The sequence below is a fragment of the Rhinolophus sinicus genome, linkage group LG10, assembly GCF_036562045.2.
Source record: "Rhinolophus sinicus isolate RSC01 linkage group LG10, ASM3656204v1, whole genome shotgun sequence".
NCBI classification, from domain to species: domain Eukaryota; kingdom Metazoa; phylum Chordata; class Mammalia; order Chiroptera; family Rhinolophidae; genus Rhinolophus; species Rhinolophus sinicus.
The window spans coordinates 48,395,296-48,422,628 of NC_133759.1; the positions used below are offsets into that span (position 1 = coordinate 48,395,296).

The 27,333-nt window shown below is 48.9% G+C and overlaps 1 protein-coding gene across 22 annotated transcripts in view; it reads left to right on the plus strand.

Annotated features, from left to right (window-relative positions):
- The window catches only part of CACNA1D (calcium voltage-gated channel subunit alpha1 D), a 427,288-nt gene that overhangs the window by 370,270 nt on the left and 29,685 nt on the right, over positions 1-27,333 (plus strand). For 12 of the 22 annotated variants that reach the window (XM_074313103.1, XM_074313112.1, XM_074313102.1 and 9 more), the window contains 12 exons: positions 3,336-3,419; positions 3,878-3,961; positions 10,890-10,934; positions 11,345-11,473; positions 13,893-13,958; positions 15,606-15,697; positions 16,589-16,748; positions 17,312-17,439; positions 17,577-17,673; positions 20,082-20,184; positions 21,667-21,768; positions 26,866-26,996. In XM_074313103.1, the coding sequence (XP_074169204.1) occupies positions 3,336-3,419; positions 3,878-3,961; positions 10,890-10,934; positions 11,345-11,473; positions 13,893-13,958; positions 15,606-15,697; positions 16,589-16,748; positions 17,312-17,439; positions 17,577-17,673; positions 20,082-20,184; positions 21,667-21,768; positions 26,866-26,996 (1,221 nt within the window). The remainder of the gene's footprint in view (positions 1-3,335; positions 3,420-3,877; positions 3,962-10,889; positions 10,935-11,344; positions 11,474-13,892; positions 13,959-15,605; positions 15,698-16,588; positions 16,749-17,311; positions 17,440-17,576; positions 17,674-20,081; positions 20,185-21,666; positions 21,769-26,865; positions 26,997-27,333) is intronic. The other 10 variants (XM_074313111.1, XM_019724248.2, XM_074313116.1 and 7 more) reach the window with 3 other exon arrangements.

Below are 27,333 nucleotides of genomic sequence, written 5' to 3' on the forward strand. Positions count from 1 at the left end.
GACTGTGGCTGGGCTGGTGGGGACTGATGGTTCCACTCGAGGGGCCATGGCCTCAGAATTCAGCTGCAGGAGAATGTTCTTAATGGCCGAGAGAGAGAGAGATGAGCCCTCTGTTGGAGCGCATGTCTAATCTGTTGGTTACACTAGACTTTGGTGTGGAAGGGGTGGGGACTGAGTCATGCTCACTTGACAGTGATTTTATTGCAAAGGAGGCTACTAAACAGGGAAACAGGATGTGGGAAGAAAAGGCGGGCTATCATTTTTTGCCTGCTTTGGACCTAGGAGAGCCACGTGGTTAGAGCCTGTGATTCCAGCCACCTGTACCAACTCAAGCCTCCTGTTGCCTGGGTTAGGGGTGTCAGGCTTCAGTGCAAAACTCTCTAGGATTTTCTGACTGTGAGGGATCCTCTGGAGAGAGAGTTCATGAGATTGCCCAAAAGTTCCAGGACCCCAAATGTCTAGCCCCTATTGTGTTGGTTTAAAGTGATTTTATACAGCGCCATGGGCCAGAATGGCCCAGTTGGACAACAGTTTGTTAGCTGATGGGAATGACCCAAAGGCGAATACTGATAATTCCAGAGAGGAGCTCTTCAGGAGTAAAGTCCGCAGTAGGTGGGAGGGGCTGGTAGCCAGTGCACAGGTGGTGGGCGTGGCCTTAGGTAAATGGTGTAATGGGAGCAGCAGAGCACACCGGGGCAGCGTGGCCAGAACTGGAGAGGAGGGGGAGCGTTGGGTCTTCCGCCGGATGTGATGTGTGTGCTAGAGGCCCGGCTGTCACTGCTGACCACGGGTGTTATTAAGGCATCAGCTCCTCGCTAGAGCAGAGCGGAGGGCTCACCACCCACTTTAGCTTTTGAGTTGCTGTTAAATCCACGAAGGAAAGGGCAGGCCCTGCCCCTCAGAGCACAGCCTGTGCAGGACTGCTAGTCAGCCACTCTCTGTCACCCATTCGTGACAGTGCAAATCATTCAAAGAGAACCTGTATTCTTACAATCCCAGCAGCACTCCATGCACCGCTTGGTCCAGCAGACTTCTTGGTTCGGTGACTTCCTCCGGGAAGGAAGCAGTATGTTCCTTTATGTCCTGTTCTAAGCTCTTTCTCTCATCTCCGAAAAGCGTGACTGGCGTATTAGTAGCACTAGTCCTCTGAGTGGCCCATCTTTCCTCAGTTTTGCCAGCCCAGAATCATACATCATGAGGGGAAAAAAGCTGGGTGTAGGATGCGATATTTTTTAAGTAGACCATCCCGTTAGACTTGGATACACAGGTCATGAGAGTTGGTGCAGGTGAACTCCTCTTGTAGACGCCTTAGAGGACTGCAATAGGGGTCTGGGAGGCTGGCAGTCGAAGAGAATAACGTGTGATTGAGGCACTGTGACTGTGGGAGGGGTGGAGAGAGGTAAAGAATGGGTCAGAAGTCATGGCAGTTGAGTGGGAAAATCTTACATTATTTAAGATGAAATTTTGTAAAAACCCAAGGCATCAGTCAGTGTCATAGCTCCCGGTACATGCACCCAGAGTGACTAGCAGTAACTAGAATACACATCCCTACACCAGCTGTTGGGACAACCAACATGACATTTTGTGTCATGTCATCAAAGGCGGGGGCTCTGCCCTGGCTTCCTCTGATCACAAGTTCAGGAACCGACGCTCCAAAGTACCTTCTGTTCCGGTTTTCATGAGTCAGCATGAAACATATGGAGTTGTAAGCACACTGGACCCCTTTTTTATATTATTCAGATCTGAATTTTTATTTCTAAACACGTTCTGACTTTCTGAAAAGACACAGTGGATTGACAGACAGAGTCGTCGGCCTTGCCGCCGGAAGCCTCTGTGAACAGTGCTGCTCACCACCCCCTCTGAATCAGGCTTCACGGGGGTGCGGGGAAACAAGCACTAATTTAGCAGTGACTGTGCTGAATCCAGAAGAGGAAGTAAAATGTACAGCACGTACATGTGGATTTGTAAATCACACTTCTAGGGACGCTGTGCCTTGAGAATTGTCATGAGATATGAGGACCTGGAAAAACAAGAACTGGGGTATGTAACTGACAGGGTACAAGATGGCAGAAGATACTTTGCAACGTGTCAAGCACTAACTGGGTCCAAGGCTCTGGACTTGATATGGGGGTTAATGGAGGAGGGGACAGAATCACCAGCACAGTCCGCCTTCTCGGAGGCTCCAGCCTGGTGGACTGGCAAAGACCCCAGATTCAGTGATCAAGACATGAGAGAGATGCACAGTCAACACGACGGGGTGGGAGTCAGTAGGATCTGAAGAGGTCCCCTCAGGGAGGTAGCATTTGATCTGACCTTGAAGGAGGAAGAGGATGTGGGCAGATAGAGTTGGGGTGGGGAGACCAGGATGACAGAGGCATCAGGAGGTGGGGAAGAACCCAATGGCTGTTTTGAGGGATGGGAAGGAGTCCTCTTAGCCTGGAGGGTGAAAGGCAGGAGGAGAGAGCAAGGGCCGGGCGGCAAGGAGGAGCCTGTTGTTGACATGGGGCTCCTTCAGGGACAGTGGGAGCCCTGGAGCATGCCCGTCATCCTTCAGTGCTCTGTGCCTCTGTAGCAGCTGCCTGGCTTCCCTACATGAGCCCCCGTCCCCACAGCCCAGAGTGAGCTTCTCTGCCTCGACTCCGTGCCTTGGACCTGTGTGCGTTGCTGTGCCTGCCTCCCTATCAGCCATTGCCACATACTCCTGTCCCTGTTAGACCTAGACTTTGTGAGGACAGGGACTTATCTTGGGCACACACTTTGTAATTCTTGTTGGACTGGCGAGGAAGGAGAAGGTTGCTGGTTTGTTTTAAGGGCACAGAGACGAGAACGTGTGAAATGCCTGGTCACAGTGCTCTTTAAGTGGAGAAGGGAAGTGGGGTGATTAGGGGCCCTATGGAAGGAGTGGAAGGGCCTTGCTCTTCCCTCAGCATGTGAGGGTTTGGGCTTGTCACCCTGAGTGTCAGGGCAGGGTTGCCAAATGCCTCCGTCTGTCCTACTCTCTTTGGTGCTGCTCAGGGCCATAGGTCTGCATTGTGTGTGCGCGCGCGTGTGCACGTGTGTGTGTGTGCACTGTGTGTGCGCACGTGCGTGCGTGTGTGTGTGTGTGTGTGTGTGTGCACGCACATGGGCAACCTCTCACACATGCCGGTGCACACCACCATCCTCTGTCCCTTTGCACCAGTGGACAGGATTGTTGCCTCCGTGTGGCTCTCCCACCCCACTCCCCACCTGGTTGCTATGGGTGCTGCGGGGCCTCGGAGGTGTCCCCATATGGTCCGTGTGGCATTTCGTTCCTACATGCTCATAAATGTCTGCCCCCTGCCTGCTCTGTCCAGGGGTATTTTAGTGACGCCTGGAATACGTTTGACTCCCTCATCGTAATCGGCAGCATTATAGACGTGGCCCTCAGCGAAGCTGACGTGAGTATGACCTGCCCGTGGCCGCCCGCCTCTTGTCCTCTGTCTGTGCACATTCCGCTCCCTGCCCCACACTGGCGTCACCTGGACAAGTCACAGATCCCAATTTCGCTTGATCTAAAACCAGCAATTGCCTAACGAGAGCTGTGGAAAAGAGGCCTTTCAGGATAGAGCATTATCCCGGGCCTTTTTAAGCACAAATCACCCTGTGGAGGAGTATTTTGCAGCATTACCCAAGTCACGGTAGGCAGGGTAAGATAGGTGTCTCTAATTGTTTTTATTTTCTGTGTCTGCAGTGATACCCAAAGTGACGTATCTATAACATGTTTGTTTTAGGGCAAGTTTTCAAGTATCTGGGTGACATAATGTTAGAATGTTCCCCTTTTGTAACACTGTCCTTTTCTTCTTTTTTCCTGTTGTGCTTCCTCTCCTCTGTGGCTTCTGAATGCTTGCCCTAACAGCACTATTTCACTGATGCATGGAACACTTTTGATGCCTTAATTGTTGTTGGTAGCGTCGTTGATATTGCTATAACTGAAGTGAATGTAAGTAGCAAACTTTGTGTCCTACAACGTAATTGTTTTCATTAAGTCTAACATAGAGGAGCCTAGAAACCCTACCCAGGGATCTCTGTACATTTTAGAAATTCAGGCACGCATTTCTTTTGAAAGACTAAGAACATATTGTGGTCTCCTCCACCCTCTTCCTCCGAAAGAGAGTAGGGAAGTAAATGCAGAATTACTGTTTGGGGAACTAAGACATTATTTTAAAAGAAGATCTTGTTAGAATGTTACAGGCCAGGAGTTAAATTATGTGAGGAACGTGCACATTGTCACTCAGTAGCCGTGTGACCTTTGCACGTCACCTGACTGCTCTGTGCCTGTTTTCCAGCTATACAATGGCGTTCATAACATGTACCCTGGTACCTACAGTGGTTCTGTGAGGACACAGGAGGGATATCTGTGCCCTGAGCACGTGGCCGCTGCTGCTGCTGTTCTCACTTATGCTTTGTGACTGCTGAGTCCGACTGGTGACACCGGGGAACATCCCCCATCCTAGCTCCCCAGACGGTGGTACAGACTGAAGGCTGCCCAGTACCAGGGGAAGGAGGGGTTAGTGCCTCCCAGGAGGAATCAGTACTTCTTTGTTGCACTCAGTTGAATCCTTTGATGAGGGAACAAGCACAGTAGCGGCATGGTAGGTGGAGCAACACCCCGCCCCTTCTAGAAGCATCCTGAGAACCCTCCAAAATTAAGAGGCTTGAGAAAGAGGAGTACCCCCTCTGGGTGGTTCCTCTTAGGTCTGACCCAGGCCTAGACTGGATAGACCAGAGGGAAGCAGAAAGGGCCCTGCCCAGCTGGTCTGTCCCAATTCATAGTGGGTGTGCAATGTGTGCGTGCCCAGGTTGTGTAGAGTTCTTCTCGGGGACAGTGAAGCATGGGGTGGAACCATTGTGCGGTGTTGGCTTTCTGCTCCACGTGGCCAGCCCAGTCCCCTCCTGCACGCTTGTTGGGAAGGGGCCCCCATGCTCTGCTTGGCTGATATCTGCACGATTGTACAGTCCATCCTGGTGCCCAGACAACCTGTGTTAAATAATGATGGTGAAATCCTTTTATGCAACTGGTTTTGAGGCCACGCTGACTCTGGAGTATAGAGTAGTGGGATGGCCACCGGCCTGGCAAGTCCCAGGAAGTTCCTGGAAGTTCTAGTCCGTGTTCAAAAAGACTGGTTGGATCTGGGCCTCACTTCTCTCGTGGATCAACTGGGGTGGGTACTATCTGCCCTCCTGCTTCGTAGCTATGTTATGGTGATAAAAACGATATGAATATTTGTGAAAATACTTGCTAAAAAAAAACAAGTGTTAGGAGGTACAAGGGCATTGTCAGTGTAGATTTTTTTGGGTAATAATAGATGAAATGGGCTGCAAGACACTAGCATGTCCATGAAGGGCTGATTTAAGCCTCCTGACACTCAAATTCATGCCATGACTAGGTAGTAAAATGGTATTTTACTAGACCCAGGCACATACATCCCCTAACCTCCATAAGCCCAGGCTTATGAAAATTTCACTTCATGTAAAATATTCCATAAGTCAGCTATAAAATTGCCATTCAAAATGTGTAAGTCATTCTTGGTTATGAAATAATCTGACACTAATGGGAGGACAGCAGGTCGCTAACTGGGTTGTGATGGCCTGTCTCCTGGGTTTATGACTAGATATCTGTCTGCTTGATCATCTTACAATATAAAGGGCTTATAACTGACATCAAAGTCTACTTACATAAAAATTTTGGAGGACCCTTATGTAAGTCAGCGATGGTCTATAATGGAAATAAAACTACAATTTCAGCAGGTCTTCCTAGAGCAGTTAGTACTTAAAGCGTTGTGCAGTTGTTGGGTGTAAATGCTTAGTCTCTGGGTACCAGGATGTGGCCAGGGTTTGTTCCCTGAGTGAATAAGCCAGCTGTCTAATGCCGCTCCCACCTGCTGGCTGGGGGGGTGTGGCGCTGGTACTCAGCTATACACACCCTGCTTCCTGGCTGCCTTGCCCTATGCTGGGGCCAGGAGCCCACTGTGCCTGTCCCCTCTGGCCCAGCCTTGCTCAGCAGTGTCTCAGTGTTGTCTACCTTTATGTCTCGTTATTCAGGAAAGCCGCAGGTCTACAAAAGCCCATACTAACTTCTCTAGTTAGCATTTGACACTTGGGCGTCTGTACAAAAGAGGCTGTAACTGGGCCAATTCCTGGCATTCAGTCGACTTTCAAAATCTGGTACTTGTTCCCATACTGCTCTTTCAGTCAGTGACCTTTCCCTGGTCAGATATTCCTTGAGGCCAAGCCTTCCTCAGCTGATGGCATTGCCACTTCTCCGCCTGGGTCCGTAGAGTACCGCTGGGGAGACGTCAGCTCTGTGGTGCTGGCCTCAGTGCACAGCAAAGGCTCAGGGCCACCTTCTCATTTACTCAGTTTTTCAACACATGCTTAGTGGACGTCGACACTTCTCAGGCCTTGGGCTAAGCTTGGGGGAGGCACAGAGATAAAAGAGACTGGGTGTCCTTAACCTCTGACGGTGTAACTATCTGAGTGGAGCTGTGGACTCCTACACCCCCTCACCCGCACGTGCTGAGTCCCCCAGGGGAGTCGCACACATCATGCCCCTTAGTGGCCTTGTCCCCTGGGTTCCTGGGTCAGCTGAGCACGAACACTTTTGGTCCATTGTTGGCTGTTTGTAGCTGCCATCAGTCATCATGATTTGCAATATTAACTTGCCATGCTCTCTCCCCTACCTCTGTTGATCTTTCTTTTCTGTTGCCTAATTGATTTTCATGTTGGTTTTATTTTTAGAAAATTGTAGCGGCAAGTATATATAAACATATATACGGTGAAGTCATTAAAGCAAAAGCACTTTAAAGACTGTATACTTGTTTTTGGCTTCCCCACCTTTGGTTTTCACTGAGTTTCACAGGACATGCTCTTGGTCACGGTCATCTAAATTGTTTCCCATCCCATCGTTCATTGTCTCCAGCCTGGGGCCTGAGCCAGGGCCATCTCAGTCAGTCATACTTGGCTCTGTGACTTGCCAGCATAATATTTAAAAATGAGTGATCTGGCTTGGAAACGGAAAAATCGAGCTTGCATTCGTATTCTTTGCAAAAAACATTTTGGATGGCCCTTTCCACTGTCCTGCTTGCATGCTCACCCGGCCCTCTCCATCCTGCTGCCCCTTCCCACGTCCCCCGCCTGCTGTGATCATGGTTTGATAGCTCTCATGGACGTGTCTTCGTCACTTTTGGTCACATCACCAAGCTGCTAAAATGTCAGATGATGACTGGTGGGCTCACCTTTGCTCCCTCTTTGATGCCTGTTTGCTCCATGAATGGTGACATGACCCAGCAACATATTCCCCCTAACCCAGGGAATGAATGCTGCAGTATCATTATTGCCGGGGACGCAAAACACTTGTTTAGAAGCCGTGTCTGCCTTGTTATTACTTACTGAAGAGCCTATCAAAAGTCAATAGGGAATTCACTCCCCGGAACCCAAGAATTGCCCCTGACTTGTCAGGTACCCAGTTTGGGCCAGGTGTCCAAAAGCTGCACCCAGCTTCTTCTTCTGAACCCACGGTCGTCAGGTTGTTCAGTCCTCCAGTCCATATGCTCACCCTTTTCTAGGGACCAGGTTGCTGGTTTCTGGACACAGACTCAGTAATCCCAAATACAGAAGCCTGCCCTCTCAGAGGTGTTATATGCCAGGTCAGAAGTTGTCAGAGAGAGGCTTCCTCTAAAAACTGGGTTCTCCAGGATGCCTCACGTTAACTGGTTCTGGGAAGTTGGTGTGCTTCCTGTCTGAATTGAAAAGCTGCATCCTCTCAGCTTTTCCAGAACAAGATGGGAATTATTCAGAAACGTGCAGAGTGATTCTTTTGACTGCACTTGGGAAACTCAGGGTGGTTTGGCTTCAGTAGTTGCAGGGGCCTGGCCCTGAGCCTGCATCTCCTGAGGCTGCTTGAGCCCCTGTGGGAAGGGGCTGAAGGGACCATCAGGAGAGCTTTCCTAACCCCGGCACGTAGTTTAGTCTCCTGAGGCTGAAGGCCCTCTCCCTGTCGGTTTCCCAGCATCTCAGGGTTGGAAGGAGCTACTGAGGTCATCTGGCCCAAGCCCTGAGATGACACTGGCATTCCCTCTGTTGAAAACTGATCACATAGCCCCTACCGAGTGAGTCCTTTCCCAATCTCATGTCCTCTAGGAGTGGTTGTGGTCCATCCCAGGATCCAGCAGAACGTCAGCTCACTCATGTTCCATTTCTGCCCTTCACCAGCTCCCTTCGTTTCCACAACCTTCTCTATCCCTTGTAAAGAAGGTGGGGATGGAGGCTAATCTCTTTGCGTCCAAGTACTGAACCCTCATCAACCCCAAAAGAACTCACTACTCAGCTGTTACAGCCTGAGTGGACTTTACCAATGGTCCCACTCTGTGAGGCCAATCCAGACCTAAAAGGAATTAGCTGATGTGGGTGACCAGCTGAAGATGTGGCCCAGCTTTACCCTGGCTTAGGACAGCAGTTCTCAACTCTGGCAGCACATTTGAGTCACCTGGGTGCTTTTAAACCTCCCAAAGCTCAAGCACAACCTCCATCAATTAAATAAGATTCTTTGGGGTGGGACCTACGGCATCCAATTTTGTTAAAGATCTCTAGGCAGTTCTAATGTTCTGCCTAGGATGAGAGCTGGCCCGCCCTTTTTACCAGGCTGATGTTTGTGGTTAGAGCAAAGACATCCTCAGGGTCCTTCCAATTTGTAAGATATTTTGGCAACTTGCACTGTCTCCCAATGCTGCCAGTGACATCTCTCCTGCAGCCGTCCTCCTGCCCAGTGTGGCAAGTGGGGCACGGGGAGGGTGCCGCAGGCTGCACAGGGGGTGCACACAGCTTGAGGTGCTGTTTGTTCTTTCCTTCCATTCCTGCATGTCGTGCTGCCTTGTCCCTCCACAACTGCTGTCTCCTCCTCCTCCTCCTTGTGTTTTTAAACAAAAGAATATTCATGGTTTCAAGTTCATAGCCCAAGATTTGTCAGACTTCAAAGACATCAGTTGAAAAAGAGATGTGCACTTGAAAAGTCAGTTTGGCTGCTAACTTTCCCATTTCATAAAGAAGGGCGTCATGCAAGGTCTGTCAGACTTAGGGTAGGATACGCAGCAGGGAGCAGAAGGGCTTGGGCCGGATCGTGGGGCCAAAAAGAGTGTCTTTTCCAACCACCGGCTCCTCACTCTCTTGCAGGACCAACTCACAGGTTCTGGACTTTTCAGAAGTTTAGTGTAGAGGGCTCTGTCTTATGCACACTCTGATCCCCTTGAGCCTAGGCAAACAGAGGCACGCATGCACGCACGCACGCACGCACCAGCTGCATGGACAAGACAGAAGCCCTCCTTCACACAGCCCCTGAGAGACAGTGGGAGACAGTGAGAACTCTGGAAAACGAATTCCATCATTTGTTAAAGTCTTATGTTAAAAACCACCATCGGTCCCTTTCAGGAGATGTTTTTGTTTTGAGGTGAGATAATAGAGGAGGAAAATGAAAATAGGGACCTGGACTTGGGCAAACCATTGCAGAGTTCACCTTCTGAGCATCCCAAGTGATACAGGAACCCATCCGTCACCCTGTCAGGACCCGTCAGTCCTGAGTTTGTAGGCACGTTGCTGAATTTCAGTTGTGATGTGATGTGCCCAAACTCCTTGTTTTCTATGAATTTTATAGAATTTTATGTGTGGTCTCAGGAGGCAGCTGTTGATGAGAGTGAGACTTTGGAACAGAGACCTTATTTCCCTATATCCCGAGGGAGGAGAGCCCATCAGATGAGTGTGTGCATCCACGTGTGCACACACATGCCTTAGCTGTACAGAAAGGCTACCTAGCAGCCCCGAGTGCACACAGCAGTGCTGGGCCCCGACCGGGAGAGCCTCATTGCTTTGTCAGTCACCAGGTAGACCAGCTGCTTCAGTGGAGAAAGAGAGAGTCCATCGTGTCCAGACTCTTGTTCAGCCCTCGCTGTTTAATTTTAAGATGCCTCCTGATACTTGTTAGAGGTTGCTTACAACCTCTGCATTTTCTGAAGCACTTATTGAACATGTAATAAGTGCCAGGTACTGTACTGGGCACTGAGTGGAGTGAGGCGAGGTCCTTGCCCTCTGAGGGCTTCCAGCCTGAAGAAGGAGGCAGGTGCACACAGGGTGACGAGTGCTGTCCTTTTGCACCCTGGGGCCCGAGCAACGGGGCCACACCAGACCTCAGATGAGATGTAACCACTGAAGCTCAGGGCCAGCTGGTCCCAAGCTGTTTATCCCCAACAGCCACACACAGCTGGGCTTTGTCTCCTTTGACAGCAGTCTGAGCTGTCATTTGGGCAGTGAAGCCTTGGGTAGGGAAACCAGCCCCTTTCCTGCTCCCATTGACTCAGTCTGTCCAGCTCGCCAGCAGCCCCGCTAGAGAGGGCAACAAAGGGACACTGCCCAGGTGTGTGGGCCCAGGAACAGAGTGTGGTCCAGGTCTGTGGGCCACAGGTAGCTGCCTCACTGTTTGCCCCCTTTGGTGGAGTCACTCTGTTTCTCAGGGTGTGGAATGGCCTGCTACAGAGCAGTGCATTCCTGAGACCCACAACCCTGATACAACAAAGAGAACCAGTCTCCCCAGGAGAAGCAGAGTCCTACTCTGCATTTCTGTCGTGAGGGACAGTCGTGGTCTGGCAGCATTATCTTTCCTGGGAACCTCACGTCTTGGGATGTGTCTGAGCCTGTGTCCAGGGCTGCCCGCCCTCAAGCCCACTTGCAAGCAGTGACCCTGGCATTTTCTCAGAGAGGGGGCAGGTGTGTTGTCCTAAGACGTTAACCACACATTTTTAAAAGGGGGGAGGGGATGTCCTCTGGAACCACTGCTTCTTTCCCAATTCATTAATATGTTTTCAATCTTTGATTTCTTAAAGCCAACTGAAAGTGAAAATGTCCCTGTCCCAACTGCTACACCTGGGGTAAGATCAGTGACTAGTCCCCAGGGGCTGGGCCTTTTCCTTGAGTTTATTTGACCATGTCGAGTTTTCCACTAGTTTTTCTGTATTCTCCATGATTGTCCTTCCAGAACAGTGTCTGCAGTGGTTTGCGTTCATCATCAGTGTCCAGTACTCTTGAGCAGCCCAGAGTCCTCCTCTTACTACACTAGGCCACGTGGACATGCATGTGCCGTGTGGACCAGTGTCCCAAGCCCTGTGTTGTTAGCATGTAACGTTTTCTTTCATATCATGCTTTTTAAGGTGAAAAGGCCCTAGAAACACATCTTCAGTTCTTGGCTCTGTCACCTTTGTTTGCATCTGTTGCTGTTTTTCTGAAAGTGTTGCATGTTCTACTTTCCATTGGGTTTGACCTCTCCATGATAACCCTTCAGAACTCTGAAGAGAGCAATAGAATCTCCATCACCTTTTTCCGTCTTTTCCGAGTGATGCGATTGGTGAAGCTTCTCAGCAGGGGGGAAGGCATCCGGACATTGCTGTGGACTTTTATTAAATCCTTTCAGGTAAGAACCACGCCAAGGGCGTCTCTTTGTCTTTGAAGATCATATGTAAGTCAATGATTGTCCCCTGTTGTGGAGGATCCAGACTCCCTTCTGCATGACCACTGTGACTACCTAAGCCACGTGACTGCTCAGGTCACATGACTACCTGGGTCATATGACCACCTAGGTCAATAGAGAATATGAAATGCTGGAGAGACCTGACCCACATTCCTTGGGTAAATCAAACAGGATTACTTGCTTAAAAGAAACAGAAAAGAAAGCAGTAAGGACCTGTAGCTGAGACATCTGCAACATTTCCAAGACTGACAGAGACATGGAGCCTCTGAGCCCCCTCAGTCTGTTCCTGCCCAGGATGCCATTTAGTGAGGGGTGATGTGTGAGAGTGTGCTGGGTTCCCTGAGTCCCCCAGAAGCCTAACAACCTCTCGCTAGGATGGCTTCTCCTCATAAGGCTGCAACAGTCTGTCAGCTAGTCTGTCTAGACTTGAGTCAGAGTCCACTTTGCCCCGGGCCAGCTCGCCATCCCAGTCTCTGTGTTTTCCAATACCTGGAAGGATTACAATGTTGAGGACATTTAGGCATAAGCCAGATCTCATTCTTCATCTGTGATTCTCCAGGCTGGTGCAACTTGGTTCTAGTCTATTCCTGAATAGACCTGGCTTCTCCTGTACCTTCCAGTACTTACTCCTGTACCTACCCAGATATTCTAGTCTTCTGGACTGAATCCATGGGGAAAGGGGTATAGATTCTTGTTTAAAAGAAGCATCAATGGAGGGAATTTGGAGATATGCACAAACATTAGAAAGTGAATAATGAATCTTTGTTTTTTAATTATTTGACTACTTTTAATTCAAAAGTAATAAATGGTCACATTAACAAGTGAAGCTATCCAAAGATATATAAGGAAAAAGTTCAAACTGACTCCCACCACCTCTGACGGAACAAGTGTTAACATCCAAGGAAGCATTTTTCTGCAGTGGGTGGGATTTTAACAGGTAAAGAGGAGAAAGGATGGGATTTGGGGAAGGGGGTAAATTAAAAAACTCCAAGAAGGAAAATCATACATCCTGGTGGGGAGAATGAGGTTGTAGGAACCAAGAATGCAGCTCTGAGAGAGGCAGGGCAGAGCAGGGGGTCTGAGGCAGGTGAACCTTGGTCTTGGTGAGGGATGAAATCCTACACAATTGTTATCAACATGAAGTCCCAAAGTTTGTGAGTGGACTGCTATAAAAATAGAATGAATTCATGTGATGGGATCATTCTTATTCACTGTAAAAGAAATCACTAAACGCTTTTATAAAAAAAAACGATTTGGTCACTATAGTAAATAGAGTAGTGGTTCATAAAAACTGAGAAACAGCGCCAACAGAATTCGTAAATGTTCTATAATCTAGGTAGGAAGACATTGCCTATAGGTGTGGTGAGGAAAGCCCAAAGCTAACCCTTGGAGGCTCTGTCAGGATGGTGTCGCTGCACCGGGCCAGGCTGGCAGGTGCAGACCCAGAGCTGACACACATTGGAAAGTGTTTTAGCCACTGGCTTTTTGATGACCTTTCTTGGATAGGAGAGAAAGTGGATGCTTTAAGCATGTATTCCTGGCATTAGGTTTAACAATCTGGGTACCCCCTGGAGGGGTGCCCCGCACATGGACACCTTCTGCCACATGATGAGAGAGAAAAATTGAGGAACATTGGATTAAAGGACCAGGGGTTTGGCCTAACATATACTTGTATTTGATGTTCCTAAGGAGAACCCGGACTTTGCGATCACCCACATAGCTCCTTTTCTTTCCTGGCCCAAACCCCCACCTCTGTGCCTCTTTCAGAGAGTGTGCCTTTTAAGCAAGGTGTCTTGCTTTCTACAGCGATGGCCAGAAAGTGTTTCTTCCCCTCTGACCCAGTAATTCCCCTCCTAACACTTCGCCCTAAGGAAATACTTTAGCAGATGGCAAGGTCATTGTGCATAAAGATAACCCCTTTGTAAGGGGATGTACAATAGCCCCTCACCCCCACCCCAAACATACCCACAAACAAGAATGGGAGCCATCTAAATGCTGGTGTTCTGGAATGATTTGATCAGTTATGATACGTTCACACAGGAATCCAATGATGAATTTCAACATTATGACGAGAAGGGAGTGTGTGCGTTGACGCTGCTGAGGGTTAGGGTACACGGTTTAATGACTTTGGAAGCACATCCTGCCTGCAGCTTCGTAGCACGAGGTGTGCACGTGGCTGGTATACTCAGGACTGAACTCATCGTACTGGGCTGAGGTTTAGAAAGTCCTGCCTCGCTGTGGGTGTCCTTTCACTGTAACACGGGAGAGAAAACCATGTGGCCTCGTGTGGGTCGTCAGTTTGCGCCTGAGCAGGCACCAGGGCAAGCGGCCAGCACTGAGCTGTGTGCTTCCTGTCTTCCAGGCGCTCCCATACGTCGCCCTTCTCATAGCCATGTTGTTCTTCATCTATGCGGTGATTGGCATGCAGGTAAGCTCCGGCTCCCTTGGTGTCCCTTTTGCCAGGTAGTCCCAAATCTGTGGCACGATGGCCCTTGGCCACGTGGAACGGAAAGACAAGATCGTGATTTTGCAGCCAGACACCTTGGCTGCTGAAGAGATATGAAGATGAGCTGCGTGTGGCTCCAAAGGGAAGAGCCTGTGCCAAAGAGCCCGGCTCAGAAGAGCGAGGAGGGGTTGGAATGTGCCATGGAAAGCTGCGTTTAGTGGTACTCCTCACCCCCAATATGCATCTTGGGAGAGCCAGCTGATGGAGAAAACCCATACTTGATTTTAGAAACAGGAACTGCCATACTAAAGGAGCCATAAATGTCTTAGTTTCTGCACCAATGTTGCTAGAAGATATTTAATTCTACAAAAGTCTGTTTATATTGTGGAAAATTGTTTTGTTATAGCCCAGTGAGAGGCTCACTTGAAACAAACTATTTTGGATACGTGGCTGGGGCTGAACGGGAACCATTATCTTGCCTCGGTCGCCCTCCTTTAAGAAGAAGCATGAAACCAGGGCTTTCTGTGAGCCTGGCTGAAAGGCTGCAGGATATTTTCCAGTTCCTCCTGGGGTGGGTAAAGGCGTTGGGGCTTCATTAACAGCTGAGCCCTAACAAGAAGGGGCAGTGGGCAGAGCCTCCAGGAGGGAGAGGCAGGTGAAGAGCAGCCTGTGGCACTGGACCTCCCTGGGTGGTCTCCGCCACACTCTCCACAAGTTCAGATGCCCTCTTTCAGATAAAGGAGGGATGTGAGTCTAAAAGACATGGAGTGATTCCAGAGGCAGAGAAGCGGTTGTGCGTATCTTTTTTATTCTGAAGGCATAGGACTCACAAGTCTCTAAGAGTCGTGAACCAAGAATCAACAGACTTGAGCCCCTGTAACTGAGCAGCGTGTGATGATCTGGGCCCCAAAACGTCCTTTATGACGTGCTGCTCTCATGTAAACCAGAGCTATCTCAGAGCTCTGCAGCTGCATTGTACTCAGGAGGCTTAGGCAGGCGTCAGGCTCTTCTGAAATGTCAATGTGCTCCTATAAGTCCCACAAGTAAAGTATTTCTGAACTTGTCTTTGCCCTGGAGGTAAAGCCCACTGGCCCCACAGTTGTCTCCAGCCTGACCGTTGTCTGTCTGCACCCTCGTTCTCTTCATGTCCTGGAGCACCTACTTGCCTGTGTCCCTTTGCAGGCAGTGCTCCCTCTGCCTGGAGCATTCATCTCTCTTCCTGTCACGTGACTGGCTTTACTTATCCTCCAGTTCTGGGCCTTCATCTTACTCCCCCGGAGGCCTCTCTGACCCAAGTCCCCAACCTCGGATATGTGAGCCTGTTCTGTGTTTTCTGTGCCTCTGGGTCAGCCCAGCTCTCAGCAGGCGGGGCTGCCTGTCTGCCTGCTTTTCTGTCCCTCCCCCAGGATAGGGGCTCCTGGAGGGGAGACCGTTCCTGACTGCCCCGTGTTCCCAGCAGTTAGCACAGAGCCCAGCACATCTGTGGGAATCAATGAAGTGCCCAGCACCATGAGAAAGCCCTAGTGGGTGTGGATGCAACCTGAGGTAGTGCTTAATTCGCAAATGGAGGGTTTTATTTTCATCTGCCAAAATCTGTTCTTTTTTCCCCCTCATAATTTCTCTACCTAGATGTTTGGGAAAGTCGCCATGAGGGACAACAACCAGATCAATAGGAACAACAATTTCCAGACCTTTCCCCAGGCAGTGCTGCTGCTCTTCAGGTACCTGAGTCTGGCACGGGGCGTGTCTCTCTCTAGCTTTGGGCTCCAGAGTGACAGAGGACGCGTGCTATGACCGCAGCCTGGGCTTTCCCAGTTGATCATGGTAGCTTTTCATATTTGTTCTTTATTCTTAAACAGAAACACTAGCCTCATCTCAGCTACAGAGGAATTTTGCTGGCTTGTTGAAATGGCTGTGGCGGTTCACATTGTGGCTGGCTTAAGGTTTATCCATTTAGGAGTCAGGCGGTCTACTAAGGCCACCAGGAAAATTACGGGGTGTATGCTTACGCATGGAAGTATGCACTGAAACAACCAGGAACACGGCAATTTAGCAGAACACGGAACATAGAGGCCTTTTGCATAGCCAATCGGGACAGTTTCTGAGATGTGGAATTTGAAATTTTATGGGATCGTTTTTAACCCCAGTTAAATAACTTTGTGAACAAGTTACCTCAAAGTGAGAGAACCTGGTAGAAATCATAGAAGTAATTTGTAAGGACTCTAGTAACTGGATAGCAAGTCATTTGCAAGTTAGGTAGTTTCTTTGCTTTCAACAAAATTGAACTGGGATCTAATCAAATTGTCAGATGTTAGATCATTAAAAGATAATAAGTAATCATTAAAAAATTGTAACATAAGGGTTTAAAGAAGAGCGGATGTAAAAATAAACATCCATTTTTACAAAAAGAATTGACATGCTTCCGTTGATTGATCTAAATCAGTCCAAATAAATAGGAATTTCATATTTTAAGTAATTCAAACTGGCTCTCCCCCAAATTACTTAAGTTTTGCTCTCGTTCAGAAGTTTTTTTCTTAAAATTTCTTAGAGGTCTAAGCTTCAAATCCCTTCTTTCCCCCACTAAAGCCCTTTCTTTGCTTAATCTCAAAAAGATGTGCGACAGGTGAGGCGTGGCAGGAGATCATGCTGGCCTGCCTCCCAGGGAAACTCTGCGACCCTGAGTCCGATTACAACCCAGGGGAGGAAAACTCGTGTGGGAGCAACTTCGCCATTGTGTATTTCATCAGTTTTTACATGCTCTGCGCATTTCTGGTACGTGATCAGAAGGACTCCCTCTGTGAATTGATAGATGCTTCTGTAGCTTTGGGATTCAGACCAATGGTGTGGCCCGTCAGCTTGTTTTAGGGCTATTTTATGTTGAGCCCTCTAGACTTGGCAGTTGGAGGTTTTTGCTGAAATCAGGAGTGTTACTAGCTCCTTTGTTATGAGCAGTGGTTTGATGCTTCATCCCAGGCTTGGGGCAGCCACTACCCCGCTTCTCAGGGCTGCTGGTTCCTTTATAAAATTTTCAAAGCCGCTGCACATAGCAGCCACTTAAGGGTATGAGTTATTTGGTGGCGATGAAATGATAAAACTGCAGTGTGCTTCGTACGTCCAGCACATCCTCCTGCCCTCCCCTGGGACTAGACCAAAGCCATTTCAGGAAGGTATGAGCCTATTTTTTCTGAAACATTCCCCGGAAGGAACGTTTATACAGCCTCTGGAGAAATGGGTTGAAATGTTTCACGACCCTACAGTTAGGAAGCACTTACCGGGGTCTGGCCTCATCCGTTCCACTACAGCTGAAGCTGCCTCTCCCTGATTTGCTTTCACAGATCATCAACCTGTTTGTGGCTGTCATCATGGACAATTTTGATTATCTGACCCGGGACTGGTCTATTCTGGGGCCTCACCATTTAGACGAATTCAAAAGAATATGGTCAGAATACGACCCCGAGGCAAAGTAGGTTGGAAAGGATTCCATGGGGCTTGTGTGGACTGTTTCTGGAATGTTGGCTGTGGTTTCTGTGGAAGGTGGAATGGGCTGAGCGCTCAGGCCAGCAGTGCTGCCCTTGACCTCACGTTGTCCTTTGTCTCCAGGGGAAGGATCAAGCACCTCGACGTGGTCACTCTGCTCCGCCGCATCCAGCCTCCCCTGGGGTTTGGGAAATTATGCCCACACAGAGTAGCCTGTAAGGTAAGTGTCCCATTTGGGTGTTTGATGGCCTCTCTTACAGGGACTCATTCAACAGACACTTCCTAAGTGACATTCTGCCAAACCTTCTGTCAGGCCCTGGGGATGCATCGATGAAAAATACAATATGTGGTTCCTGTCCTGAGGGACTCCCAGATTATAACTCAGCTACCAATAAGAATAGGAAGGGAATTATGTAATTTGTCATTGGGTGAATGGAGGAGAGCGTGACATTTGCGACAGGTCCAGAAGGAGAAAATTAGGAGTTTGCAAGAGTGGGAAGGGCATTGCAGAAAGGGAGCACAGAGAAACCAGATGCAGAGGCAGGAGAATCGATGTCATCTGTGCAAATGGGGAGTCACTGGTGTGGCTAGAACATACAGGAAAGGGCAAAAAGCCACAGGCACAAACTCAGTATAGCTGTGAGGACCCTTCTCTGCCATGCTGAGTTCCAAGAAAGACACGAGTGGCCTTCCATGTTAGAAGGTAAACTCTGGCTATGAAGATGTAAACTGGGGACAGGAGAACACCCAGGGGAGCTGCTGGGGTTACCTAAGTGTGAAGCAACAAGAGCCAAAGTGAGGGCAGTGGAAGTGGGGATAGAGAGGAGGGCATGGTTAAAAGATCGACGTAGGAAGTAGAACGGATACGACTTGTTCCCCTGGACATTTCTATCTTGTGTGACGGTGGACATGGCGATGTGCCCTCTGCTGACAGAGCTCCTTTGCTGGTGAGCCATGGCAGGCTGCGGCCTTTCACACAGGGATCCATCTCCCACCCACCCCATTTCTGTAGTTTTCACATCAGACCATGCTCTCTGGGAGCCCTAGTTGAGACTTGTTCTTTCCACAGAACTCACAGAACCTTGAATCAGGTGTAGCAACAGAGAAGGATTCCCATTTTTAAAGGAGAAATGGAAGATTTGCCTGTTGAAACTCTACCCTATAGAAATCCAGCCAGTTTGCACAACAGGTGGTCCCCTCCCACATGGATCTGAGGGATTTTGGGGTCAGGGGTTTTACCACTCCAGGGTTGCTGGGCCAGCTCTAGACAGACCCAAGGTAACAAAGTAGAGTCTACAATATACATATTTCAGTCTTTCAAAGACATCTCCTAAGCCAAACTCATTGTTCCCTGCCCTGAAAATCCAGAAAGCCCCATTGGCAAGTCCTCGGGGACCTTGCTAAGGTCGTTGCTTCTCCTCGGCCAGGACTCTGGATGTAAGTATGGAGAATAAGCCATAGAAGTTGACTTTCCCAGGACTAGCCTCTTTTCTGTTTTCTAAGAACAAGATTGGTTCCAGTTCACGGCTGTCATCTGGTGTTTACATTTTTAGACCCTTTTATGTAAAGGACCTAAGTGTCCTCGAGGCACAAAGTGGTACATTTTGCTGACTCAGGAACTTGCCAGGAAACCTGACTGAGTGCCCAGGGCATCCTGGCTGCCTGCGCTGGTTTTGGACATAGGGATGGTTGGTAATAGGACTGGGAATTTAGGTGGGATGCATCATGCAAACACAGATTTCCAGTCCATTAATAGGGAGGGAAAAAACAAAACAAAGCACTTTTTTTTTTTTTTTTTTAACTCTTTCTCTTGGGACACACTGTCAGCCAAAAATAAGAGCTTTGAAACTATTAATAATTATAATTACCATTAGTTTAGCACTTACCTGGTTGCAGGCCCTGGGCTGAAATCTGTGTCCATGATCTTTAATCCTTACATGGCCGTTTCAGGGTGGGCATGTCGTCTTATTTACAGATGAGATAACTGGGAGCTGGAGAGGGTGTTATTCACCCGGTGCTCTCCGTGCTGGTGTTAGAGGGACCAGGAGAGAGAAAAGAGAGGCAGGAAGTGGAGCTCTTGTTCTGAAAGACCAAACACTTGGAGAAACCATGTGGACTCCACAGTGGTCTCATCAGGGCAGGGTCCTTGAAGGACACGCCCCGTTTGAAGACTAGTAACAAACCCTGTTGCCTGGGGACCTAAGTCCCGGGACCTGTGCCTGGCTCATTCTATCTGGTGCGTCCTGGCTCATTCTATCTGGTGCATCCTCTTACCCTCACAACTGCCTTAATGATGTGCCCAGAATGGAGGCCTGATCCCAAGACACAGGGACTGCTGCTTAATGAGAAAGGGAGAAGAATGCTGGCACAGTGAGGTGATTAAACAATTAAGGTAAAAAAACAACAACAATTCAAGTGGCAGCATGTGCATTTTGCATTTATGACTAAAGCTTTGATCTTTGTCATGTCAGAGCCCCACAGATGGTAGGTGCTCCTCAAATGGCTGTTGAAGTAAATTGAGAGTTCACTGGAAAAGAGATGAGGGGTAAACAGAATACACGTGGAAAAGGGATATGGCCATCATAAATCATTCACATTTTATTAAGAAACTTTTATTTCTGTTTACAGAGATTAGTTGCCATGAACATGCCTCTCAACAGTGACGGGACAGTCATGTTTAATGCAACCCTGTTTGCGTTGGTTCGAACAGCTCTGAAAATCAAGACCGAAGGTGAGAGTTCCCTGGAAGCAGGACAGGTGGCAGAACTGGGAGGGGATGCCATCTCCCACCTGCGTTCTTCCTTCTGGCCTGTCCGTGTCATGGGGAGGCCTTGGGGAAGGGGGTGGTGAGTGCAATGAGGACATTTGTGCTGATCAGCTGGCTGTCCCTGAATCTCTCATCCCTTCTTTCTTTCCTTTATGCTTCCCTTTGTCCCAGAAACTTTTGAGGTGACTCATGCCACTGCTTACTACAGAGCAGGAGAAATAGGTGGGAGACCTGGTAGAGACAGAACTGTCACACGAGTTCATTCCAGCTGGCCTTTACTTGTCATACTTCTATGACCTTCAGTGAGGAATTTAGCTGTTCTGGGCTGTAGTTTCTTTCTCTATGGAAAGGAAATACACACACCTACGTTATGGGAAGTCCTGGGGATAAGATGAGGTGATGTCTGCAGCCAGCCCAGAGTGTTTGCACGTGCTTTATGTATCAGCTAGCGCGCTGAGCCTACAGCTAAAGGAAGGCCTTTGGCCTTTTTGCTGTAATTCTTTGTGATAATATGAAGACCATTCCAGACAAAGGAGAGGTTTTAATGGGAAGGATATGCAGTGCTAGCATGTAGTTGGAACTTGGAAAATATTATTAAGACCCGTGGAGACCAAACCAGAGTGGTCTTTGTGGCCACACTCAGCCCTGGTAGCAAAAGCCCTGGAGAATGGCTATTGAGATTGGCTTGGTGACAACTTCAGAGGTGGAATGGAAATCAGACTGCAGCAGATTGAGACGTGACCAAGAGGTGAAGAAGCTGAGACCATGAGGGGAGAGAGGGAAGAGGGGCCAGCAAGGGACGCGTGTGGAGTCAGTGGATAGCTGTTTCCTCGCAACCCCAGAGATCAGGGTGAATCTATCCAGCAAAGCCAGTCCCTTCAAGCTAATATACACTGCTTACAGTATGCACCTCTGTACCTGGCCCCCAGCTGGCATCAGTGAGGGATGCAGTGAGGGAGGGTTTTTATATACTGGCATGTCAAGGAGACAAACATCAGCCTGTCTGATAAAAGACCACGACGGTGTGATGCAGATGAGCCCATATAACAGGAATCGAGAGAGTCTTATCTGGGGGAAATTTAGTGTGAGTCTTCAAGGATGGAGGCAAGATTTGGCATTCTAGGCTGGGAGCAGTGGGAAGGAATAGGTGTTGGCTTGGGAGGGTAGGACAGGTTCAGGTTATGACAGGCCTTGGATTCCAGAGTAACATGGTTGTTCCCACAGTAGAGTGGAGTGGCTGCCCATTGGGCGGCTCGCTACCTATGTGCTGAATACAGGAAGTGTGTATGACCCTGACGGGGAGAGCCTGGTGGGAGGGGAGACCCTTCTGAGGTCCACATGCCCATCCAGGTTCCGCTGGGAGGGCAGCAGCCATGGTGAGAACAGAGAGACATTGCTGGGTAAAAGAAACAAGGCTTGTTTTCCCCTCTTGCTTTTGGAACCCAGGGAACCTGGAGCAAGCTAATGAAGAACTTCGAGCTGTGATAAAGAAAATCTGGAAGAAAACCAGCATGAAACTCCTTGACCAAGTAGTCCCTCCAGCTGGTGGTCAGTGTGATCTATTTCCTAAGTAGCTCTTGGCCAACACGTTGGTTTCAATGCTAGTGTCTCCAGTCAGCCCAGAGCATTTGCACATGCTTTATGTATCAGCCAGCGCACTGAGCAACAGCTAAGGAAGGCCTTTCGGCCTTTTTTGCTGTAATTCTTTGGGGGAATTATGAAGAGAGGTTTCAGTGGGAGGGATATCCAGACTCAGATGGCTGGAGCAGGGGTTTTCTTGTTGGTGGAGGAATTAATGTCAGAGAACAAGCTTGCTGCCTCAAAACGAAAAAGCTTGTATTTTTCGGTCCAAAATGAAATACTTAAGACTAGTTTCCATTTATTCAACGATTAACATATCGTTGAAAGCTTCTCCCCCCGCCAAAAAAAAAGATAGCTGTCAGAAAGTGGTATTTGCAAAATATTCTTAGTCAAGACTGAGTTTATGACCATAATTACCCAAATGTCCCTTTATTTAGAATTTAGAGTAGGGACAGGACTAACAGGCATGCTTCTTTCTTTTCGTATTGATCATAAAATAACTGACTAAACTTTTTTCAGATTTATATATATATAACATACATATATATATAATATAGACACTGTTTTTCCGTTTTTGTTTAAGTGCACATGGACTTAGAAGTTGAAGTGGTTGTTTTTTGACTATTTTATTTTCAAGTTTTAAAGGCGCAGAATCCGTTTACTCGGTGCCATCACCCAGCGTTCTAGAATCCCTAGCCCTGGGCACATGATAAGCCTTTGGTGTATTTTGTAGCCAAACTAACTTTCATAGTGTCACGGCCCCTGCTGCTTTCGAGGTTAGTCCGGCTCAGGTCTGGATGCCGACTCCAGACCCCCAGGCCAGGATGGTGGTCAGGCCTCACCATCTGAGAAGGTGACAACCGCTGCCTCTTGAGGGCGGAGAGAGCAGCATACTGGCCAGCTCTGTTCCTCAGCATGAAGTGAGAAACCATATGAGCTTGTGTCACTGCAGGGAAGCCACCCATACCTGGTATGGCCACCAGCTGAAAGCTGGGAAAGATGGCCCCCAAAGAAATGATAGGAAGAACAAAAGCACCCCAAACCAAAACGAAAAAATCCCCAAACTTCCACCCAGAGAACCCTGGCTTTCCCCAGGAGAACTGATACTGCACCTTTAAAACAACTCTTTGGTTTCATTCTGTTCTTTCTAGCTGCACACCCAAGTGCTCGCATGGCTTAGGTAAATTGCTTTTCTAAATTGTTGTAACAATGTGCTTGAGCTTTTTCTGCAGCCTCCATTCTTTTCAACTCTCAGTCTTTCAGAATATTCTGAAGCAATTCTGTTTTAGGGTGGTGGCATGGAATCAGAGTTATCTCTTGCCAACTATATTCCCCTACAATGTTTCTCGACATACAGATGCATGCTTCAGAATAGTGGGCTGTGCCTGTCTGAGTAAACCTTCCTCACGGGGGGCGGGAGCCCTGCTACCCACCACACCCCCTGACACCTCTCCTGAAATGCCACCTTCATTACAAACCAGTGTCACTCACGTGTCAGTGCCATTCTGGCTAGACTCACTTGGATGGTGTCATTCACATTACTGTGAAACCTCATTTCTTTTCATTTTACCAGCACAAAAAGTCCAGAATTTGGGTCACTCTCTAAGCTCCCTTCCTTTTTTAGTTAGTTCTACTAGATTTCTAATAAAGGCTAAATGTTCTTCTGCTTTCTTGGCCCAGTAACGGGCTCTGGCTTTTTCTCCATATTTCTTAAAATGGATTGAGGTTTAGGATGACAAGTGTTAATCTGTGACGACATGACCTCAAGAGGCACTGTGCAACCTGAGAAGGAGGCAATGGGGCTTTAGGAGGAGATGGAATGTTCTAGAAATTTCACGTCAGGGTTTGTGTATCTGCCTAGGATAGTGCTTATCAGCTTGAATCTCAGATTAGTGCCGTTGCCACTGAAGAAGTTCAAGAAACCATGACTTTCTGTCCTCGGTGAACAGACCCCAAATGAGTTGCTGGGCAGGGTTTTAGAATCTATCCCTTTGTTTTTCCGCTTTTATCTTCCAGTCAGCCAATGGTTCCAGGCTTTCCCACATCTTGGTACACTTAGAAAATGAGAAGATTTGTACAGTCTCTGGGCCAGCAGATGGGTAGCGCCCTGAGGCTGAGAGGCTCAGTGGCCCGCATGAATAACCCGGTCAGAGAGCAACAGACTGAGCCAGGCCAGCTGCCCCTATCACACAGGAGGCCCCTTACAGAATAGAGTAGGTGCCCATGTTAGGAGGCGTTGCTGGCATGAGTGTGATGTGAGTTGCCCCTGGGTTGTCATGAGCTCGATAATAGGGTGTCACTCACGACTGAGCCCAGGAATACTAGTAGGGAACTTTCCTTCTGCACTTTCAGCAATGCAGGGGCCTGTGGCTGTGGGGACAGCCTGCCTGCTGCCTCTGTCATAAGGCTGAGCTCTCTCATTGCCCATCTCTGACTGTCGCTCAGGTTCTCACCTCCACTCTTCAGTCTTGTCATGCCATTTAATGGGCCCTCCCCCTTTCTTTAGAAGTCCTCTCTCCTCCCAGATGCTCTCCTTGCCTTGGGACCTCACCCCTTGATGTGGATCTTTAGCTCCTTTCCCTGAAGAGCTCTCAGAGCTGACCCCATCTATTGCTGTCCAGTCCTGAGCCAGACAGCCTGACTGCATTCATTCCTTCTCTTCCTTCCTTTTCTGTCCTGCTATAGCTTTGACTTTTTCCGTTTTTAAGAATTCTTCCTGGGCCCAGTCTCAATTAGCTCAGTGTCTCAGTGGAGCAGTCCAAGTGGTCCTTGGATCCTTCCTGCAGAGCCCTGGTGGCTGTTCCTCTGCCCTGGAGTCAGCCCTCAGGTGGAAACACGGTCAGTCCTCTGCACTGAGTGTACTGCCACCCCAGGTTCTGGGCCAGGGACAGCCACGATGCTCCTGCAGAAGCTCCTTTGGCCCCTCCAGGCTAGCACAGTTCAGGATAAAGGGAGATAAGGGTAGGTACGTGTGCTGGAAGCCTCCCAGTGAAGAATGCAATGGGCCTTCTGTGTATAGTGTTGTTTTTCTGGGAGCCCACAGAGCAGACTTGAAACCCCGGCCTGAAGAGGCTGGCTATGGCACAGCAGGCGGAGAATCCCCACTAGGTCCCCAGGATTCTCTACTCTGTTGGCAGTCAGCCCACCCCCTGCATGCAGCCCAGTAGAGAGAGACTTGTACTCTGGGAGAGGCAGCCTCAGAGAAGGCAGCCTGTGTGGCCGGAGCTGGGCCATCCTTAGGGAGGTGATGCAGAGGAGAAGAGCCCAGGCTTTCGGGCTCATGTCCTAACCCACTGGCCTGGGCAAGTCCTTTCACCTCTCCCACCTCTCAGAGGTGAGAAGATCCCCTATGTCAGAGCTGTTGTTGAAGAGGCCATGAGACCCATGGGAACTCCTCTGACACAGGACCTGGCATCTGTAGATGCCCAACAGTAGAGCTGTTGGAACTTGTATTCCAAACACACCCTGGCAAAATGGGGAGTGGCTTGAGGGCAAAACAGGGGCTGAAATGTTAAGACCTGCATGGTCTTTCTTCACCTCTCACCTCTTTGCCTATGGTCAGTGCATTATTAGAGCAGCCTGAGACCGATGAGAGACCATGGTTTCACGTGCTATGCAAAGCCTTAGGTTCACTTTGGTGGCCTCTATACCACCCCAGGACTAGCCCAGCTTGGGTTTAGAAGGAATATAACATGTTCTCAGAGCCAGACCACTTCAAGCATCTCCTCTCACAGTAACATAAGCATCTTCCTTTGACAAGGAAATTTGGGGAGATAGCCCAGAGTGGCTCAGTAGCCAGACAGGTACACCTCCCACGTGGGCACTAAATGAACCCCATCCATCAGTGAATAGGGTAGGCCCCAGTGTTCCCCAATCTGTGGTGCTCTATAATCCACTTCAGTGGATGCCACTGTTGGTGGGTAGTAAAAGAACAGTGACTCTGATGGCTCACAGTCACCCAATCCCCGGCCTTTATCCGAGTGCTCTACATACCACTTCCCATGTTATCCTCATAACCCCCTTTACACACGAGGACACAAGCCCCATGAGGTTGAGCTCCTTACCCCAGATCACATGTAACTCTTACAAGGGGGACCTGTGCTAAAGCCTGAGGGCCAGCAACCTTTGGTCCTCGTAGCCTCTGCGAGTCGTGGCCAGCGGTCCATAGCCCCATGTGGGATGGGCGGCTAAGGGGGCCTTAAGCTTTCCCCCCAGGAGCCCTTGACACACTGCAGATCTGGTAGCAAGCACCCTTGGGAGAGCAGGGCTTGTGGAGACCCCGGGGCACACTCACACTGCCAAGGTGGTTTACTGGGAGACAGCCAGAGCCTCTGTTCTGCCTCATGCATCACCTGTGACATGCTCAGCGGAGCTCCAGTTCCCAGCGATACATGTTGGGGCGATTCTGGACAAAGCAGAAATAAGTCAGCTCAACTGTGAGGTTATCTGGTGCTGTCACTTACAGCACAAAAAAACAAGCAGTTCTGAATTACAAACCAAGAAATGGCATATGGAGGCTATTCGCAGAGAGTCAAAGGACACATGGAAATCTGGGTTTGCAGTCACTTTTCTGAACCTCCTTCTTCCGAGCTTGTCTGTCACCTTTCCAAGGTCTCTATCTTTATCTCCAGGCATTGGGATTTGGATGGTTAGTTGCCCTTGGTGTTCATGGTAATTACACATGCAAATCCCTGTGCACAGGGGTGAAAATATGACCTATGAAGCCTTTTTTTGTTTTGTAATTTTTATTTCAAGTAAAGTAACCAAGACAGCACTTCATAGTGTTACTAATACACTGCTCTGTTAGCGTCATGACAAATACATTGTTTTCTGCAATTTTGAGTATCAGTTCATTGAACTGACTCTCATTTAGAGCCTTAACTGCTTTGCCAAACCTTGCTTTTCGCTAGATTTAGTGTCCCTCCTGCGTTGTAAGCTGAGAGCTCAGTGCCTTCTGCACTGTCCACCCCCTGCCCCGGCCCCTGCCCCAGCCAGAAGCCAGTGTTTAGGCTCTTGGTGCAAATGTGCGGATTCGGGAGAGCTCTGTCTGGTCTCTCCGTCTAGATGATGAGGTAACCGTGGGGAAGTTCTATGCCACTTTCCTGATACAGGACTACTTTAGGAAATTCAAGAAACGGAAAGAACAAGGACTGGTGGGAAAATACCCTGCGAAGAACACTACAATTGCCCTACAGGTGAATTGTTGTTTTGTTGTTTCCTCTTTTCACTAACGATTTTACAAGCTTATTTGAAATACTAGAGAGCTGACAGTTCATGCTTGAGCAGTACCACAAGGATTTTGTTTAAACTGAGATACTGCACACTCCCCAAATTGTGGACTAGCTATTTCTGGGCCACAAGGTAAGTGCCTCCCTCTCCTTGCTTTCTCTGTCCTGAGGGATCTGCTGCAACCCGGGGGATGGGGCCCCAGGCTAGCGGTGAAGGCACGTCCCTGGTGGGAGGGGAGCAAGCGCAGCCCTTGCACCCTGTCTCCTCCAGGCTTCTCCCAGGGCAGTGCGCTCCGAGCAGCGA